The 20,011-nt window shown below is 40.9% G+C and overlaps 1 protein-coding gene across 2 annotated transcripts; it reads right to left on the reverse strand.

Annotated features, from left to right (window-relative positions):
- Positions 1–8,109: 8,109 nt before the first annotated feature.
- Positions 8,110–20,011, reverse strand: CASP3 (caspase 3). Of its 2 annotated transcripts, none has more exons than XM_056489719.1 (8): positions 19,944–20,011; positions 15,776–15,912; positions 14,708–14,797; positions 13,764–13,888; positions 13,151–13,279; positions 11,102–11,277; positions 10,499–10,616; positions 8,110–9,518 (listed from the first exon to the last, which is right to left on the reverse strand). In XM_056489719.1, the coding sequence occupies exons 3-8, from the start codon at positions 14,779–14,781 to the stop codon at positions 9,292–9,294; spliced, it is 849 nt and encodes a 282-aa protein (XP_056345694.1). In that variant the 5' UTR covers positions 14,782–14,797; positions 15,776–15,912; positions 19,944–20,011; the 3' UTR covers positions 8,110–9,291. The 2 variants fall into 2 exon arrangements, with proteins under 2 accessions (XP_056345694.1, XP_056345693.1); XM_056489718.1 differs by having other exon boundaries at positions 19,892–19,983.

Consider the following 20,011-nt stretch of genomic DNA (forward strand, 5'->3'; position numbering starts at 1 on the left):
ATTTTACTGTTTTACTCCCAAATGCTTCAAATTTCTGTACTTTTCTCCTCCTTTTGTTTGGACTCACCTCTCCTCAGGGATTTCTTCATTCACAGACACAAACTCCATTCCATCCCGTGTGCTGCTGATCCATAATCCTGCCAAACAGAAAACCAGGTTGTACTCAGAGGTAGGACAGAGTGAAATCTGAAGCTTCCAGGTCAGCTTCCATCCTGAATAATCTCTGTTGCTCTGCCTGCACCATGAGCTGGAAGGGAAACAGCATGGGGGGACCTCAGCACCTTTCCAAAGGTGGAAGCAGCCTTCCCTACACAGAGCTCCTTCCCTACACACCACCTGCAGAGCCCTGTGACCCAGGGCTTGCAGGGCATCCTAACAGCTACAGCTCTTGCTCAAGAGCTCCACGTCTTGGCCACCACCAGTGCCTTGCTGGGCCTCCCACAGGTGGTTTTCCCATGGACAGCTGCCTGGGGGTGGCTGTGCTGGTGGTTTTCCCAGCCCACCACTGGTCACTGCTCTATTCCTCTCTCATCTCTCTGCTGCTTCATTGTTCTCTTCCAAATATGTTTTTTTTTTACATAGCTTGCTTGTCTGTCTTCCAGGCTCTTCCTGGACCCCATGCCCACCAAAGCCATCCTTGCCCCACTGCCCAATAACTCCTCCACTTTCTTCCCAACTGCCACCCCATTTGGTTGATCCTCTAGAGCAGAATCCTGTAGAGCTCCTGGCATCTCTCCAATTACTTCTTAAAATTCTTCTATACTAACTTCAGAAAAACTCACACACTGCCCAGCATAATTTCCTTGCCTCCTTTTCTGTCCCACTGGTCCTGCCTGCTGTTTCCTCTGCTTGTGAAGTCACAGAATCACATTTAGGGTGGAACTGACTTTTAAGATCATCAACTCCAATTCTTGACTAATTACCATCTTGTCAACTAGATCAGAGCACTAAACACCATGCTCAATCTTTTCTTTAACATCTCCAGGGATGATAACTCCAAAGTTGAGTTTGAGTTGAATGACTACAAAGTTTGAGGTTGTAAAGTTTGTGCCTTTCTGGGGAGTTTTCCTGGAGCTTTCCTCAGCTTTCTGAAACAGCACAGGTGTGGCAGCAGCTGCTGCTCAAAGCGGTGGCTGACAGAATCAGCTGCTTCTGGGTACATTTTGTGCCCATCTCACAGGGCTGGGAGCAACTCTCAGCTAAAGCAGGTGCCTCAAGCTGCTGGGTCACACAGCTTGCACTTCTCCTTCCCTTCCTCCTTTTCCCTTTGCTTCTGCCAAGCTGCATTAAACACTGCCACATGAACACAGCTAGTACTGATGGTTCACCTGAAGGTTTTTACTTCTAATATTTAGGGCATTCCCTTACTTTTGGGTTTTATTGATTGAGTCTTTTTTATTGCAGGTTATTGTCGTGTTTTAACTTTAAGCAGGTCCATGCCTGGACTGGGATCCCTCACAGTATCTGTCCTCCCTCCTTCTTAATTTTCTCTGCTCCCAGCCTGTTCCCCCTTGTCCCCCACCCCCAGTTTTGTAAGCCAGGCTACTTCCTCTTTCTCCCTCTCCCTGGGACCCTTTTTTGAGTATTATTTTAGCACTTCCCTGTTTCAGACTTGCTGTGCAGCCATAGATGACGGAGGTACAGCATCTTTAGCAGACACTGCAATAACCCTCTGCTTCCAACTGCCTGTGGCAGTACATTTTAATCTCATCAACAACTGCACAAACTATTTATAATCAGCTCTCTGATTACATTCCTTAGGTCAACATCTAAGTTAAAAGACTCAGAGTAGCTGATGCACTGCTGCAAAGCCTCCTCCCTCCCAGAGGTTTCCAGAGCTGCTGGTCAGTAGTTCAAGCTGCCACCTGCTGACCTCCTGCTCAGGTCTCCCACCTCACTGCTGCCCTTCTTGCTTCACCTGCCTCCCACAGTGGCACCTTTGGGAAAAGCAGATCAAAACATGCCTGTGTTGGCAAGGCCCAGTGGGTAAAGCCTGCATTCCATATTCCCCAGCAGGGTGTCCCCAGCTCACCCAGCCCATGTCTGGCCCTGAGGGGATACAGCCCTTGCAGCACCCAGCTGGTGACACAGATTCCATTGCCTCCCTGCTGCTGTCCCTCCCTGCAGCTCAGACTGTTGTTCTGTCACCATCACAGAGCCAGGTCACTTTGAGCAGCTCAGACACCTGTCATTCTTGAACTGATTTCAGTATGACCCAAACCCCCATTATTCTTTTGTGACTTACTTGGAAAGGTGAGTGCCACCCTTGGGCTTCCCTACAGAAACCTGGAGTCCTGTGGTCCACTGAGCTCTGTGCAGCACTGGCCCTTGGAGATGGTCTACAAGAAAGCTCCACTAGAGCAGGGTGCTGGCCAGGGATGCTTATACATCACACACAGGCATAAAATATGGCAACTAGTGAAAGGGTTGGAAGAAACTGGTTTTCATTTTGCCTTTAGATGTGAGTTGGTCACCCTGGTGGAGGGAAGGCTCTGGGATGACCTTACTGCAGCCATTTAATAGCAGAAGGGCTCTAAAAAAGCCTAAGAGGGACTTTTTACAAGGGTATGTGGTGATAGGACAAGGGAAAATGGCTTCAGACTGAAAGAAGGTAAATTTAGATTAGATAAGAGGAAGAAATTCTGTAATGCCCAGAGACGTTGTGGATGTGCCATCCCTGAAAGTGTTCAAGGCCAGGTTGGAGAGGGCTTTGAGCAGTGCAGTCTGGTGGAAGCTGTCCAGGTCTGTGGCAGGGGCTGCTAAAACTAAATGATCTATAAACTAGGTCCTTTCCAGCCTAAATTCTGTGCTTTCACCCAGCAGCAAGCAGAAGCTACCAAACATGAGGCTGAGCTCCTGTTGTGCTGCTGGAACTTAGCAAAGCTGGTTTCTTCTTCTGATGCTTCTCTCATCTTCCATAGATCTCAGAAGACAATTTTATCATAATGCTGCATGGATTCTTTTATAGATCCCATCTAGGGAAAGAAAAGGCTAACCAAGAATTATGGATTCTTGGCTTTAAATGTCAAGCCTGAAGGGCAGAGAGATCAAAGCCCACTTGGTGTTATTTATTGGCTTCATGAAGTCTTAATAACAGGCAAGCTGAACAAAGAAAGCTACACCTGTGGGGTCACCAGTCTTACCAGCAGTCTGGGCAATGGAGCCACATGTCAGCTGGGGAAGCCACAGTCTCCTGAGTGCACATCCAGGCTCAGGACCTCCTGCAGCCACAGCATCCCCATCATCTGAAGGTCATCCCTCACCAGAAAGCTCATAGCCTCAGCCAAGGTGAGGTGGGAGTGTGGTGAGCACAGGGAGCCAGCTGAGCATGAGGAGGCAAAGAAAAGGGAAGAGGCTCAGGAGAAACACTCTGTGCAGAGAAAGTTACTACTGCCTTCAACCAGCCTTTTTGCATTGCAGGAGAGGTATGGGCTGTGCATTTGAGGAAGTGGCTTTTAGCTGAATGGAATAAAAGGGAACACAAAATGTTCTGTGTTCAGTATCAGAAGTAGACAGAAAGAGGAAATGCTTGTGTCTGCAATGCTTGCAAATTTAAATCACCCTGCTAGTGTTTACTATCAATCATGTTTTTATGCAGATGATGATGCACAGTGATGGCTGTTTTCACTACTCTTTGTAAAGCTCTTGTGGTTGAATAAATAGAACCAACATTTTTTTAATGGTCATGGAGTACTGTGGTTGGCACATCTTTGCATCAGATGCACTCAAATGACTCTGATAGTTTTACTGCTACTTCATGCACATTCTGGAAAACCTGTTACTGGTCATCTTTCAGAGGTAACAAGATGGATTTGTATGGCACATTTCTGTATACAATCTGAAACCAGGAAGACCTATTAGAACATCTAAGTTGGTGTTGTACCTACCCCATCTTATGGAATTCATTTGGCAAGTCCCTGTAAAGCTCACCATGTTCAACTAGACAGAAATATCCTGGTCTTGTGCTCAGCAGGCAAAGGCAGAGCACCATTGCCAGTCATTTGACATTGGGGGCAGCAGGGGAGAGCTATTTAACCTCATGCCAAATCTTGCCTGCAAACACTAAACAAAATCACTTTTGGAAAATTGCTACTTTGCATCCTGTTTTCTTTTGAGACACTTTAATTATGCAACTGTCTTCATGACAGAACATCTTGGGCTCTAGGAAGAAAGGAATATTGTCATTTGTTAGAAGAGGACAGGTCCTAATTTTTTGGTTGGTGATTATGCAGGAAAATCCGAACTTCAGGATTTGATTTGAAGACATAAAATTAAAATTAAAATTAGGAGATAACAAGGTGGTTTTTTTTCTGTTTCCACTAACTGACTGTCATGATGCAGGCAGAACAAGCTATTGCACCAGTCTTTTGTTTGAAGACCATCACCACAGATATGGGAGAAACCTGTTTTGGAAGGTTCTGTGGATTTTTTTTATTTAATGTAACAGGACTATCAGTGGTGTGACAGGGATATGCAGGGGGGCAAGCTCCACAGTTGGAAGTACTCTCTTTGTAGGTCTAGGGCAGCAAAGACAACCCCTTTTGCCTCAAAATCAGCTGATTCTTGTTTACTCTGATGTGCAGTAAGACAGTGTGGTTTTCTTGGGAAGCAGCAATACAATGTTCTCGTGTACTTTGGGATGCAAATCCCAGGATGTAATAACACATGAGCTGACAGCAGCCAACCAGTGACAGCTGTGAAAGCGTCGCTCCATTCAGCAGGCTCTTGGGTTTCATTTTGCATGACTCATCGATGTGAGCTTTGGAGATCATTGTGCTATCTGCAGTGACACCCGGCGGTGATGAAAAAGTAGTTTGCTTCTGATCCTGGTCCCTCAGAAATCCAGAGCTCTGCTGTGACTCTTCTGCTGTCTGCAACCAAGAGCAGGAGGAAATACACAGCTGAAAGGTAGTTTTTCCTGGCAATGAGTACCATTCCTTACAGAATATGAGGTGACCAGTCTTAATTTAGACGTTATTATTCATACTGCTAATATTTCTAATCACTAGGTGTGATTTCATATGCAGACTGCCTGGCTTTAGTAAAAAATAACTGATATTATAGTTAAAAATATGAATTGCATGTGATTGTATAGTAATCCAGTGAATGTATAGTAGTGCAGTTTAAAATTTAAGGAGAAATCACATAAATTGCCAAGAGCAATGCATCATGTATAAAAGGAGATCCAGTACTTGCTAACAGCCATATTATCATAGAAGCAGAGAATGATTTGTGTTGGAAGGGACCTTTAAAGGCCAACTAGTCCACCCCTCCTGCAGCAAGCAGGGATACCTTCCAGCAGACCCGGCTGCTCAGATCTGACCTTCAGTATTTCCAGGGATGGGGCATTTCCCACTTCTCTGGGCAACCTGTTCCTGTGTTTCTTTCACCGCCCTCATAACAAAAGAACTCCTTCCTCATATGTAGTCTGAATCCACGCTCTTCTAATTTAAAACCATAATCCCTTGTCCTATTGGAACAAGCCCTGCTAAAAATTCTGTCCCCAGCCCCCTTTAGTTAATGACATGCTGCTCTAAAGTCTCCCTGGAGCCATCTCTTCCCCAGGCTGAGCAACCCAAATTTGCATTTTGAGTAAGTTCCATGGGTTTTCTTATGGAGCAGAGTACTAGAAGTGTGGATTTTGTTCTTAAGGAAAGACTATTCCCATGGGGTTTACCAGCATTAGTGTCTGACTTGCCTTTTTTTTCTTTTAACAAACTCATATTTGAAGTGGCTACTCTCAAAGACTGTTATAGGAAGAAGGCAGACTGACTGCATTCAGAATAAGGATCTGCTTAGCCAGAAGGGAGTATTTGACCTGCTGCAAACCAGACAGCACGAGCTGCCTCCCCAGTTTCAGCCTGGGTCTTTTACTTTCTTCCTCCTTCCATCACTTAAAATAAAATATGTTTATTCAAAAAAGAAATTGGTGCTGGTTTTATTGGTTTGGTGGGGGTTTTTTTGTTGTTGTTTTGTTTTACTAGAAAACAGTAAAATTGTTCTGTATGTCATATGCCATCTTTTTTCACTTCCTAATTGACTTTTTTAGAGTTTGTGGTTCTGTTAGCTTTTCAAGTCAGCAAAATACTAATGTCAGACTTCTTCAAAGCCTTCTGGACATGACTTAACTGATGATCCAGGTAGTCATAGATCTTCAGGTGAAAACAGGTGTTTGTTTTCCAGCTCACCTTGGAAATTGCAGCCACTAAGGTCTCCCTCATGGAAGTGATGAACTGTTCCCACCAGGCTAGTGTATTCACTCTCATGAAAGTGTTTTCACCCAGCCTTTCACCTGACTTGGTTTGGAAAGGAAGTCTGGTGAGCTTGTGAGCTCATGGATAATCATGAAAATGTGATCCAGTAAAAAGGTTGAATTTGGGTATGAGGCAGTAGGATGAAAGATTATTACAAATAGAGTGTTTAGGAAATACATGAGAAAAATAGGAGACAAGACATGAGAAAAAGGATGTTATCACCTCTCCCTCTGCTTTCTCCAACAGGCTCTGTCTCTACAAGCATGTCCTACAGACTGGAACACCATCTCTCAGAAGTATCTAGACACCTTCTTGGCATTGTGAAGGAATCTACTGAACTTGAAGTAAAATGTGGCTGAAAGGACTTTATGGGAATACCTCATTTCCCAAGCCCTACCTGTATTAAATGATTGGTGCTCAGAGTATAGAAACTCAACAGAAACAGTTGCTTTCCAACTAGTCCTCAGAGATCGGAGAGGCTGGGTGGGGCTGGGTATAATTTCTGATTATTACCAATTCAGCACTGTAACTATGGCTGTGTTCAGTAAGATCTGTGATGCACAGTATGGGCTACACTCTAAGTCTGGTCTCATTCACGACCACACGTTAACAAATAGTGCAATTTATTGGAGAAACAGGCAATCTAACACATTCTTGTTAGATTGCCAGTGACAAATTCACTAGGCCTACATAATCTCTGAGACAGTACAGCACTATGTTTTAAGTGTTTCCAGGTATGCTCTGTGCAGGTGGAAATCTCACTGGAGATGTCTCTGCTTTAGGGAGGAGAGGAACAAGCCCATCAGCTTGTCTGTACTCTCATCCTCTGCCATGGAGGACTTCAAACACTTTTGTGAGATGTGAAGGTGAGACTGTAGTCACGTATGCTGTTACTGTCATCATGAACAGTGGGGTGGTGCAGCCACTTTATATATAAAAGAGGGATATTGAGAGTTAGAGAGACGAGGAAGGCTGTGGGTCATGCCCAGGGTGGAACATGAACCACTCCTCCTTCCATCTGGCCAGTTGCAGAGCTAAGGTAAGATTAATGACAACTCCTCACCTCCATCACCAGGTCATCATGCCCACTGAAATCCCTCCTGCAGGTATCTCATGGCACACCTCAGGAAATCCCTTCACCACCTCATAGCTGCAGGCCTCATTCCTCCAACTGGCTACTCACTGTAGCCTAGCTTTGGTTTTGTTTTGCTCTATTTTAAGGACTATTGGAAATGCTGTACAATAATTTTCCTTTAAAGGACAAAGATGAAGTAAGACCAGAACTTATTAAATCTAAAGGGAAGAGCAAACTCTGCGACAGAGCTTTTCATAGCAAAATAACTAAGAATTCAAGGAACATTCCTATGCCCCATTACTCTGAAGCAGATTAAGATAAATTCTGTCAGTAATCTACAGCATATAACCTTGCAAATGCTTGTTGTAATTCACAACCTACAAGAGGCCTATTTAATTTTTCAACAGGAGCACGGGCAAGAGTCTGCCCAGAACTGAAATTTCAATGGCTTAAAATAGACCAACCCTCTCTCACAGAACATCTCCAGAAGAAAGACAGGATTGCTCCTATCCAGCAGGCAGTCATCAGGGAACTCATCTACAATGTTTAAAACTGCCTCCTCTGCCTCCCTTTTGAGTCTGCATTTCCCAGGTCTCAGTCACTACTACCTGGCTATACAATAGCATGCAATGTTTTAAAGTGAATTCTTTCCAATATCAGCTGGTAAATTCAATTGGAGAGAAAAAGAACAATAGTAATTTGAGGGATATAATAAAAAAGGATATAATTAAAGTTAAAGCTATCAGATCCTAAATAAATAACACACACAGAAAAACATGATACAATCTAGGAAACAGTATTTAATTTTAAAAAAACAAGTACGAAATGCCTTTGGAAGTGAACATCAATTTGCCAACATTGTTTTTGCTACACAATTTTAAAAGTTTCAAGTCTTGTTTTGCAAGCACCTATAGTAATTTCATATTCTGTCTTCCACTGATCTTAAAAAGACTGCTGCAAGTTGAAATATCAGCAAAAATATTTTGCAATTTTGTAGAAGTCTGTTTCACAAAACTCAGACTCAAGAGATATAAATTTACTATTTGTTAACATATTTTAGCTAAAGTTTCTAATTAACTGAATGGAATTAGCATTACAAAGTAAAAATTTCTCCAGTACCACAAATCTAGGTTTTCCCACAGATCACATCTGGTATACACAGAGCCAACCCATTCTTATTTAAGGCTAAAAAGAGGAAATCAGACTGTTCAGAATGCAGACTTCCTTTTGCACAGGTTCTTATAGCCCCAAATATGCCCCAACAGCTCCACCCTTAGGGACCTGCAGGAAAAGACATTTTGGAAGACTGGTCCCTTGGGCACTCAGCTTCAAGGTCAGAACATAAAATTTATTTTGAAACAGCTACCATGTTGATATAATTTTTTTTATCTACTATTCTATACACAGTTATTAAATTATCAGGAACTACCAGGAAAAACTGACTGTACTCAAAACATGCTTCATAATTGTATGCAAAAATATGAAATGGCTGTTTTCCACAGTTCATGCCCAAAAGCGTAGAAATAGTTTAGGTTATAAACTAACCTAAACTTTAAGAACTTGAGTTAAGAAGAAATGTGTGAAGACACTACTATCATATTACCATCACTGACACTCTAAATCTTCTTTGTAAGATATGAAACCAAACTTTCTTTTCTCTGCCCCTTCAGCAAAGTGAAATGTAGCACCAAACAGCTCCAAATAAACAATCTGACTTTTCTTCAGGTCTCCTCTTTCTAATTTTTTGCAATATACTCAAAGCACTACTTTCAAATCTGCTTCAGCTACTCAGTTTTGCATTTCTATGCCACACTATGTTTCACTTCTAACAACAGACATACATCTAACTTTGAGACACTTCATTGTGCCTCACACAGTAGTGAACAGTTATTCAGACTTAAAAGTTGTATTTTGTACAATATTGCATATAAAATGCAAATAAAAACCATGAACTGAAAAATTTTAGGAAGGGAAATAGAATTCTTTGGTGAGCATAGAGACAATACATGGAATCTGTTTCTTTGCATTAAAATCCTGTCGAGTTGAGCAGGACTCATACTCTGCCACTCTGCGATTGACACGAGTTAAAATCTGCATGAGTTCAAGATTCTTTGCATGTTCTTTCAGCATTTTACACAGTGACTGAATAAACCATGAGCCTTCAGCTGAATTCCTCCAGGAGTAATAGCCTGTGCAAGAAAGTAATGTCAAAGTGATCAGCCTTTGATACAAGACAGGTCAGCAACTAGGAGAACAACACATTTTTTCCAATATCAATGTTTTAAAATAAAAACTCAAAACCATCAACCAAAAACATTTAGATTTTATAATCCCCACAAATTCAAACTCAAATTTTTTTTCTAATCCTGTCATCTTTTATAATCTAAGAAAACCTTTAGTAGGAAGAAAATCAAAAGGCAGGAAAATTATCTTCTGCTGCAACAATCTTAGTTGGTAATCTCTTACTACTTTTCATGGGGTACACGAATACAAAGAGGTGACAATACTTCTTCTGCTAAGTGAAAATGTAAAGGAATATAAAGGTCTCTGCCACTACCAATTTTGTTTAAGGGTGCAATGCAAATACATTATTTGTTGAAAGACAAATAATATGCTGGTACTTATCATCCACTTCTGCGTATCTGATTGTTTTGTTCTTTCAGAATATTATCTTTTCCTCTTGTTGTAAATTATTTGCATAACTCCAATTAACTGAATTTCCAGCAGATGTACATTTGAGGGTTTGCTAGTGAGAAGGATATATTCAGGTTTTGGTAGGGGTTTTGTAGGAACTGAGAATAGCAACTACCTCAAAACAAAATTAAGTAAAATAAAAAAAGAAGTGATTGAGGGAAGTCTATGTATATTCCCATGAAAAGGTATATTGGGTCTGGCTGAGCAGGAATTCATTTTCCTACAGCAGCCCTCACAGTGCTGTGCTCTGCACTGGTAGCTGGAAAGATGTGGGTAACACCCCAGTGCTTTGGCTACTGCCTCCCCAGCATTCCCCCCACCAAGGGGCTGGGATGGGCAAGATCCTGTGAGGCACACAGCTAGCACAGCTGACCAAAGGGACATTCCATACAAGAGAAGTCACCCACTGACTGGGTCCAACTCCAAGTTGTAATTTACAACATGAATACAGGCTGACATGAATACAGTTCCTCACCTGGAGCTGTAGAATAGGCATACAGGAAATCTGCCTCTACAGGTATTTTCTGACACATTGATTCTTCTGGTCCACTGTCTGTCTCAATACCAGAATCTAATTCTGTCCCTCTACAAGCCTATTTGGTAGAAAAAAGAATGGAAAAGAATATTAAAATAGAAAAATAAAGGCAGTCATCATTATAAAAACATTGATATTTTGTGTTTTAAAAATTACAATATCATTTTTTAAAAACTGCAAAAATAACAGGAATTTATGTGTCACATTTCCATTAGGCAAACTCAAAAGAAAAGTAGTAACATTTATTTAAATCAACGACACAGTTTGGGTAAGATAGCTATTAATTCAAAAGTGCACTCAGAAACCCATTAAAATATTATCTAAGATTGCATTTCATACATAGAATTACTGCAATATCAGCTGTTATAAATACAGCCTACCTAACAGGGAAAATTCAGACCTAAAGAGAATCTTACTCTGAAAGTAGTTCCATTCAAATAGATTTTAGAAAGGATTAACTTTTTACACTAATAATTAATGGGAAATAGTATTTTTATTTAACTGTCTGGTTGATTTGATGATCATTGTTCAGCTGTACATCACCTGAATGAAAAAGAGCTTGGGTTTTCCTGCTAAACTTCTGCACCTGTCACCTCTGAACAGGCTTGTTAGTGCTTTCAGTTCAAGAGGCCCATCTGTACCATAGATCAATCCTTCATCGCCGTGGCTTAGCAACACGCAAACAAAACTGCTTCTCTTGCTGTGATCTTCTTCAGAAACTGAAAGGAAAAAGAATCATCTTAACTTTCTGTACTCTCTAAAAATTTGGAACATTTGATCCTTCCTATGTCACAGAAGTCTTTAAGAACTAATCTGCATGTTTAGACACCTCTAAAGAGTTTTCACTTCTGAACAGAAGAAGCCTGCCTACTTTACTTCAGGAGGTTGGGCGCTGGAAACCCCAAATTCAGGGCCAACCCTACCCATTGCAAGACAGTCACAGAGCTAGGCCAGGAATGCTGTAAGGAGACAAAAAGGGTATTCCCAAAGTGTCTCAAAGTCTGAATGATATACTTTATTCATTCAATAATGGTCAGTCTTGTGATCTGGGATAGTACTGATGGAATATCCTGAGTTTTGGGAAAGAATGGAGAAGCCAATTGGGGTTGCTTCAGCTACTTGGATTACATGGGAACTAAATGTAGTATGACAGTTGTTGCTACTTCTGCAGGGACTTAGGTACTAGCAGTACACTTCTCTCTCTCTCTCACTTTTTACTTGTAGTGAGGTCTAGAAAGATTTCTGAATCCTCTTAATTTTGTACTTACAGTTATTTAAGCTTGATATAAAGTGTTTGTAGTTTTATACTTTCTTTTCACCTTGTGGTATACAAATAGCATAGAATTTATATTCTCCAATGGCTTTTGTTGCCTGTCATTGTGGGAAATGTGCTTGAGGACCAAGAAGATTTTTGCAAATTTGTGAAAAGATACAAACAAGGTTAAAAAAAAAGATTCAAAACAAAGTATGAGTGGTAACTCAAAAAGAAGCAAGAGTTTGCAGATGAAAAGTGAAAACAGTCCCTAAATCTGAAGTCTTACTGTTTAGTGCTTAACAAAACACTAAATTTGTGTTCTGAAAGAAATTAATAATTTCAGCTTTACTCAAGTGATGTACACTGAGGCATCTACAATTTATGGACAAGCACTGCATTTAGAAGAGTCACATTTTCAGCTACTGTTAACAGACCAGCTGCAACAATACTGATGAATTAACCATGCCTGGGAATATTTTCTGGCATAAACATCAACTGGCACTAAGGAACCTGCAGTGTTAGCAAACACTTTCATTAAAAAAAAAAAACCAAAACCAACCAGAAAACAACAAACCCAAACAAAACCAAACACAAAAACTAAGACCAGGATTGCTGCAAACTAACTGCTGTTGGGAATAATCACTGGAACACTTTCACTGTTTAAGTATGGTCTGGGATGGTCTGGGAGAGCACTAGTGGGCATGAGTCCCTTCATGGCAGAGAACTTTCCTACAGCTGACTAGAATGGCCTCTGTTTCAGGACTACTGATACCTCCAGGCACCATTTAATGTATGGGTCTAGATATAGCCAAGTCCAAACAAAGCAGGACTAACACAGTAGTATAAAGCTCTCACTTGAGAGAAGGGTGTTTTGTTTCACAAGTTAAACAAAACATGAGTTGTTTATCCACAAGAAAATTCAGTCCTCACACCTGCAGCTCTGGTCCCTCAATGAGAACCCCTCTTTGGGCCACACCACTAAGCATTAAGCACAGAACCCCTCTACCCAATCTAGCAGTTTTCTTTCCAACTCACAGAGCTTCAGTGATCCCAGGGTCAGAATATAAATCATTCTGCATTTAAGTTTCAGCCTTTTTTCCATCCTTCTTTAGAAGATGAGAAAGGATATGGAGACAACAGTCATGGCACAAAAGATGGAGAGACAGCTAAGATGAATAAACATAGAAACTATGATGTACATGTCATCCTTAGCAATAGATCACCAGAAGGTGTGAAATACCATCTAAAAGAACCCAGAAAGAAGAGATGTGAGGGCCAGAGATGTATTTGGAAACAGTGGTTGACTTAAAGCACACACTAAACATATAATAACTTACCGTTTTTTAATAGTTTAAAAATGTCCCCACATGAAAGATCATTGTTGATCTTTATTTTATATCCCAACTTCATAAAAACTTCTCTGACACTCATAGCATCTGCATCTGTACCTGAACGGGGTGACATCCCTATACACAAGAGAAATGTGTTATTCTTTTATATTATATAGATCACATGATCTGATTGAGCCAAATTATTTTCTGGTTTATAGCTGTATCAATCTGAAATATTCCATTATTCCAAATCCACTCTAGCAGAGAAAACATTGCACTGTTACATGGGCTCTATACTGTAGATTTATCTGCATCTTATTTTTATATCTACTTATCTATTTCAGGACATAAGAAGAATTTCATTTGCAAAATAGAAATCATGACTAAAAGGTAAGACAGACTTTTACTGCTGATCTGTTTTCCTCCCCATTTCTGCTATACCCTTATGTGTTCCCTCTATGCATATTTGGAAGAACTGACTGAAATTAATCACATCCATATCTTAATTCAGAGTGCAAACAAAAATCAAAATACGGTCTGCACATTTAACTTTGAAGAATAACACACGGCACTAATTTATCTGAATTAAGGAAAAAAGTAAAAAACTTGTGAGTGGTACCAGTATGTCTGTGGAAGTTCTTATTGTTTATTATTACACACTCCCCCATCTCTGGATAATCCATTCTGTAACTGTAGTCTGGCAGAATTCCGGAGTCCATAGACTTGCTGGCAGGTAGGTTCTTTCTGTATAGAAACCAGACAAAATTTAGGTGTTAATTTCAGATCTCTCTTTTCAAAATAATGACAATAATAGGCTACTTTAGCAAGCCAAATGAAACTGGTAAGGTTGCATTTGCAGTAACCTTCTGTGGAACTTGCAACAAGCTTGAAATTAAAAGCATCAAGGAAGAACTGTGTTTAAAATTGTACTACCTCTGCACAGGAGAATATGAAAACTATGAAAGCTTAGTTTAAGAATGCCAATTCTTGGCATTCTATCAACAAGAAATCAGTTTTTTACTATCATCTTTTGAAATCTGGATGAAAGGTTAGCTCTGAGAAAGCAAGTCTGTTCTGAATTTTAACCAGAAGTTATTACAGTTGAATTTTCCCAGGAAAACATTCAAAACTTAAAAAGATATGGCAGATGTGTGCTCCTTTTCTGCTTAAGCAACAGCCACCTGTGTGATGGCTACATCTGGAAGAACCTAGACTTTGGGGAGACAGCTAACACAATAGCTAAGAGCCATAAGTCTTCTTCAACACCTAAGGGCTAGCTGAGCATGCACCATCCCAAAATTTGGCTCATATGCAAATATGACTGTAAGTCACTTGTCTTACTCCACAGGGGCCTGCACATCAGGACCTCCCTCGGGCAGGGATGTTACTTCTCAAGGCACAGAGATCCCTTTCCACAGCTTCTTGGTAAGTAATTGATAGCATGCTAAACTTTAAAATATTAGCTGAGTGATATTAAGGGTTGATTGTGCACATAGAATCCTTTAGACATAAACTGTTGACCAGACTTAAATTGAAGACTTAAACCAAAAGTACCTCACTTACCCTTTAAAACCTGGAATAGATTTTGCATCTGTCAGATCTTGCCCCAGATGTGGTCCATCTCCTATGTCAGTCATTATTGCTGTCAATCAGCTTGAAAATGCAAGAAAATAGAAGTATTAAGACAGTTCACAGAATAAATTTAGCCTAAGATATTAGTAGGGGAAAAGAGAAAGCATTTCTGAGTAATCCCTACGCATATTTGAAAGAAGAACATTAAATATTTTTCTGAATTATTGCCTTCTCTGGGAAAAAGTCTGCAGATCCCTGTGACCAAATCATTGAAAAGACCTACAAACAAATCGAAAACAATCATTAAACAATATTGCAGTGTCCCCACATGCATTAGAAATTAAGAACCAAAATCAAGCCATACATGTTGTTAGATATATGCAAAGACTCATATAATTAGAAATTGGGTCATAGTAGTTTGAGAAACAAGTTATTTCTCTGCATTCCATTCCAACTGGTGTATGTGAATGCAAATGCAATAGTAAGAAAATAAAACCACAACAATACAACTTTAAACAGCTGGTGAAACAAATCCTTTTTACTTTTATGAGAACACAGGACAATAAATTTTGATGGATACCAAATCAGAAATCAATTTAAAAGCGTTAAACCTCCCCCACAGTTACTTTGTGCATTCTCATGGAACATACTAACAAAAGTTACCTTAAACAATTATGCATCATAAATTTAAACCACCAGATAGGACAAAGTAACAAATGCTTAGAAGTGCTGAGATCTCAAAAAAAGTAAAGAAATTTACAAAACCTTTGTTTAGCAGGTGTATTTATAGTAAATAAGAAGGCATTAAGTAACCAGACCAAGTAGCAAGATTTGCTGGTTAGATATGATGAATTCTATTTAAGATTCTATTTAAGTTCTTTGAGACAAACCATATTTGCTATCTTACATGATGATATTAGTAAGTCTCAGCTTAGTATCTATACTCTTGTTAGTACAACACAAACACCCATTTTTATGGCTACAATTACTGTTGCATCAGAAACACTAATTTCTGATAAAACCTTCTTTCTTAACTTCTCTAGGAAGACATTTACTTACATTTTTAGCAGCTTCAAAAGATCTTCACTGTTACTCTGAATATTATTTGACAGCACTGATGCAATTAAATCTTCTTCTTCACCAAATTATTCCAGATTTGACAACTGTATTATGTAATGCAGCAAACAGGAAATTTCCTGAAAATCAAATTACCAAAGTATTAAATAAGCTTGGTATTTCAGAAATAAAATGTCTAAAATATATTTGATCATTCTGTTTTAGAAATTTACTTTAATGACAGTATGATGGGGTAGGAACTAAATCTACAGTGCTGAACTTGACTGCCTAGCATCTTGATCTGGATGCATTAATCCAAACTTCAAAGTCTAATTCATTAAGAATACCCAGTGGGAAGAAAAAGAGAAGCAACTCCAAAGGGCAATTCAAATACCTATGCCCTATGGCATGACTGTGATCCAACCCTGTGCCCTAGGGAGCAGGGAACATTAGCACTGCCAGCAAAGTCTAGTCTACAGTAACAACTAGTTTGAGCACCTAGCTCTAACTGAAGAGCAGAGCTTCTGATCCCCAGCAATTAGAAAGAAAGGCTTTCATTGGCAAGGATGCTGTAAGTTCTCCTGCTCCAACACAGCTCAGCTTCAGGAGTTTCTATGATTTTTTCAATCATCCTGACTACAATCATCCTTGGCTTTGGTTCTCAGCTTTCCTAAGCTCTCAGCCTCAGCAAAATTTGTAGGAAAACAGCCAAGCAGACCAACCCACCATTCTGATTCATACTGTTCCCTCTCCTGGGGAAAATTATGCACAAGAGCACAACCCAAATCCTTCAGTGTGGCTGGGATTAATAAGAGAAACAGGGAAATTGTTAACTTCCTTCATCTGTTCTTTGTCTGACAACAGTAATAAACAGCCACACCATATAAAAAAGAACAGCATCATGTCCTGACTCCATTATCAAAACCAGCTAGCAGGTGTACTGACAGCAGGGTAGCCATGTCAGCACAGAAATCAACTTCTGCTAAATCCCAGGTGTTTATCCCAGCTGTTTGGCACTGTGAAGTTCTGCAGTGCCAGTGCTGCAAGTCCACGGAGAGAGTATAAACTAGTAAATATGTGTCTACATAAGCTGTGGCCTGCTCCTGTCTATCAGATAAGCCACCTACCTGGAGAAAGACTCAGCCAAAGTGCAGGGAAAGCTAACACTCTCTGGCCAACAGATGAACCCTTGGAATCAGGAGGGAGGGTAAGTGGTTCATTAGCTGTCCTGGGTTCACATCAGCTGTGCTTCAACCAAATTGTTGAATAGCAGCAGGGTTAACTAAGCAAATTGCAAACCCAACTGGCTGTGAGCCCTGAATGCTTCTTACAACTTAAACATTAAGGCAGGATGCAAACACCAAGAGAGATCTCCAACACTTGAGTGACCTAAAGTAAGGCTTATCTCCTTGACCCTTTTGCAACCTTAAAATTTAAAGCTCTAAAACTGCTGTCCTTGATCGAGCAACAAAGAAACTGGAAGAAGTAGCTAGCAAAACCTACAATTACAACAAACTATATTAGCTTCTTTTCTGAAAAACATAAACCACAACTTGTAATACCATATCATAAAAATAATTCTTACTAAGGCCTCTGCAAGCCTAGTTCACAGCCCATAGTTTCAATTGTTCAATGAAGTGTTAGAGCTTCCTCAACTCTACTTCATCACAATTGGAGCTTGTCTGAGAGACTTGACAGAAGCTATAGGGATCGTCTAGAAAAACTGGTTATAACACGTTAAGTATTTGAAATTTGCATGGTTTGCCTTCAGAAAACAATCACTTTTAATATCCATCAATTCCTGAGCACCCTCAGGCACCCAGTCACCTGCACTTATTTAAAGAACAAAAGGCTCCACAAACAGCTCTCTCTTTTGTTGCTAGGCACTCAAATGTGCATTTGAACTAGCATGGTATTTTGTGCTCTAAAGCACAGGGTAACAGCAATGCTCTCCGGAGGATGCTGCTGATTCTAACAAGCCACTAAGAATTGCCTCATCTTGCTTTAGGTCATGCAGTGATGCCATGGATTTCTCTGTGGAGGATGATCTCATCCTGCTAGGGGGAGGTGTGAGGGGGGAAAAATCATGGCAATGTTTTAAAAATTTATTAGACATTTTTATTCTGCTCCTTGATATTATTTTCTCTGAAAGCTTAGATGAAAGGAGGTTTCAACTGTAAGGAAATAAAAAAACAAGTTCCTGAAAAGAGCAACAGCATTTCTTTAAATCTAGCAAAATATATTCTGTAGATTTTAGGAAGCTTATTTTATACCATTGTATCTGAAAAAATATAATTAAAAAAAAAAAAAATGAGACAAAGACAGCGAATACAAATATACTAAGCAGTAAGAAATAAAGTGGCTCAAAAAGGTTAAAAGCTATGCTCTGCAACCTACCAAAAAATGACCAATGTCTCTCTGTACAGCAATAAAAGCAAAAATATTTGCCCCCTCCATAAATGCAGGTGTTCCAATGCTTTTCTTTTGACAGGAAAATAATAAATAAACCAACTTTTTACTCCATTCCAGCCTGGATTTACTTATTCTACCTCTACCTAATGAAAATAAATTCACACCATCATGTGTCACCACTGCCATTTATTTGAAATGGGAACCAACAAAAGAAATGAATGGTATAGTGATAAAAATAATCCCAAAGCTTCTCAGACAGGAGAAAGCAAATAACTGAATTGTCTTTAGTTACCAACTGGATTCTGAAATATGCAAACCATAGGAGACAACAATGTCTAGTATGTATCTCCTGCTACAAAGCAGTGAGTGTAGGACTACTGAAAAACATGCTCAAAACAGACATCAGTATTGTAAAGTATCTCCTTAAAGATTAGAAAAGGGAAGTTTTCCACCTCACAAGACAGCAAGAGAAAATGTCAAGCATTCAAAGAAGGTATTTTTTGTAAATGAACATATATATGACATATCATGACACTAATAGAGACATGCAAATTAAAAGTTTTCCACTCTGCAACGTATAATGCTAAATAATAATTACCTAATAACATAAGGAAAATACAGAAGCTGACTACATAAAAAACCGAAAAACATTTTAAATCTACCATTACATTTTCTCTGTGACACTATCCCCCTACTATCTACCACAGACAGGAGCAGGCATACTGAGATAGCTCTTCCCATTACTTTTGATCTGGATGTAGCTGCTGGAAAGCCCTGTCACTGGGCCAGCATTCTGATCTTCCAGAAGCAAACAGACTTTTTGGTACTCAGCATGAAGCTGTAAAATCAGCAGAAATTACTCCGAGTGTAGATGGGACCCCTGAGTTACTAATTCACCTGTAGCTATTAATCACATCATCACCGCTACAAACAACAGCTGTATCAGCTTCCTTAACACTAATGGCACGGTGTGCTGGTTTGAAACCTGCCAGCTGACCAGCAGATAGCCGAGGGAGAGAACGACGGGTTACAGGGTAAAGGACCACAGATGGCCAACCTTATATTTCAGCCCAGCAGGGAACAGGCGGGACACAATACACCTCGGGCAAGGCTTTTTTACACGCGATCAAAAGTTAGCCCAGTGCCTGCCAGAACCCAAGCTCGCCTTTCGCCAGTACGGACGCGCTTTAACACTCTTTGTTTCGGGAGATCCAAATGCGGACTCTGACCCCGTGCTTCCGGTTCGCTAATGGTCTACAGAGGGGGTCACCACAGAGCAGCTCAGAATTAAAGCGCTTTTTTTTTTTTTTTTTTTTTTTTTTTTTTTTTTTTGCCTCTGTTTCGGCAGCTTCTCCACAAAGACAGGCTGAAAGGGAACAAACTAGCTACCATAAGCTTCTGGAAAGCTGATACCGGAGGCCCCGCGCTCTGCAAGGCCGGGGCTCATCCGCGCCCACCCCCGGCCGCCCGCCGGGCCTGCGGGCCGGGAGCCCCGCTCTCAGCCGGGGCAGCGCTGCTCTCAGCCGGGCCTGCCCCGGGCGAAACGCGGCTCCCCTCCCGCTCCCCGCAGCCGACTTCCTCCGGGAGAGATGCGGGCGGCCACGCGGACCTGGAGAGACACAGCCTGGCCCGGCCCACCCTGCCCCACCTTCCCCGCTTTGTTCGGCCCCGCCGCCGCGCCCGCATCCCGGCACCGCCGATACCCACCGGCTCCACCGCCCGCTCGCTCCGCCGGCACCGCGCTCCGACCCGCGCTTACCACGGCTGGCTCAGCTGAGCGCCGCTTACCGCAGGCAGAGCCGGGCCCGCCCGGCGCCCGCTGGCTCC

The sequence above is a fragment of the Oenanthe melanoleuca genome, chromosome 4, assembly GCF_029582105.1.
Source record: "Oenanthe melanoleuca isolate GR-GAL-2019-014 chromosome 4, OMel1.0, whole genome shotgun sequence".
NCBI classification, from domain to species: domain Eukaryota; kingdom Metazoa; phylum Chordata; class Aves; order Passeriformes; family Muscicapidae; genus Oenanthe; species Oenanthe melanoleuca.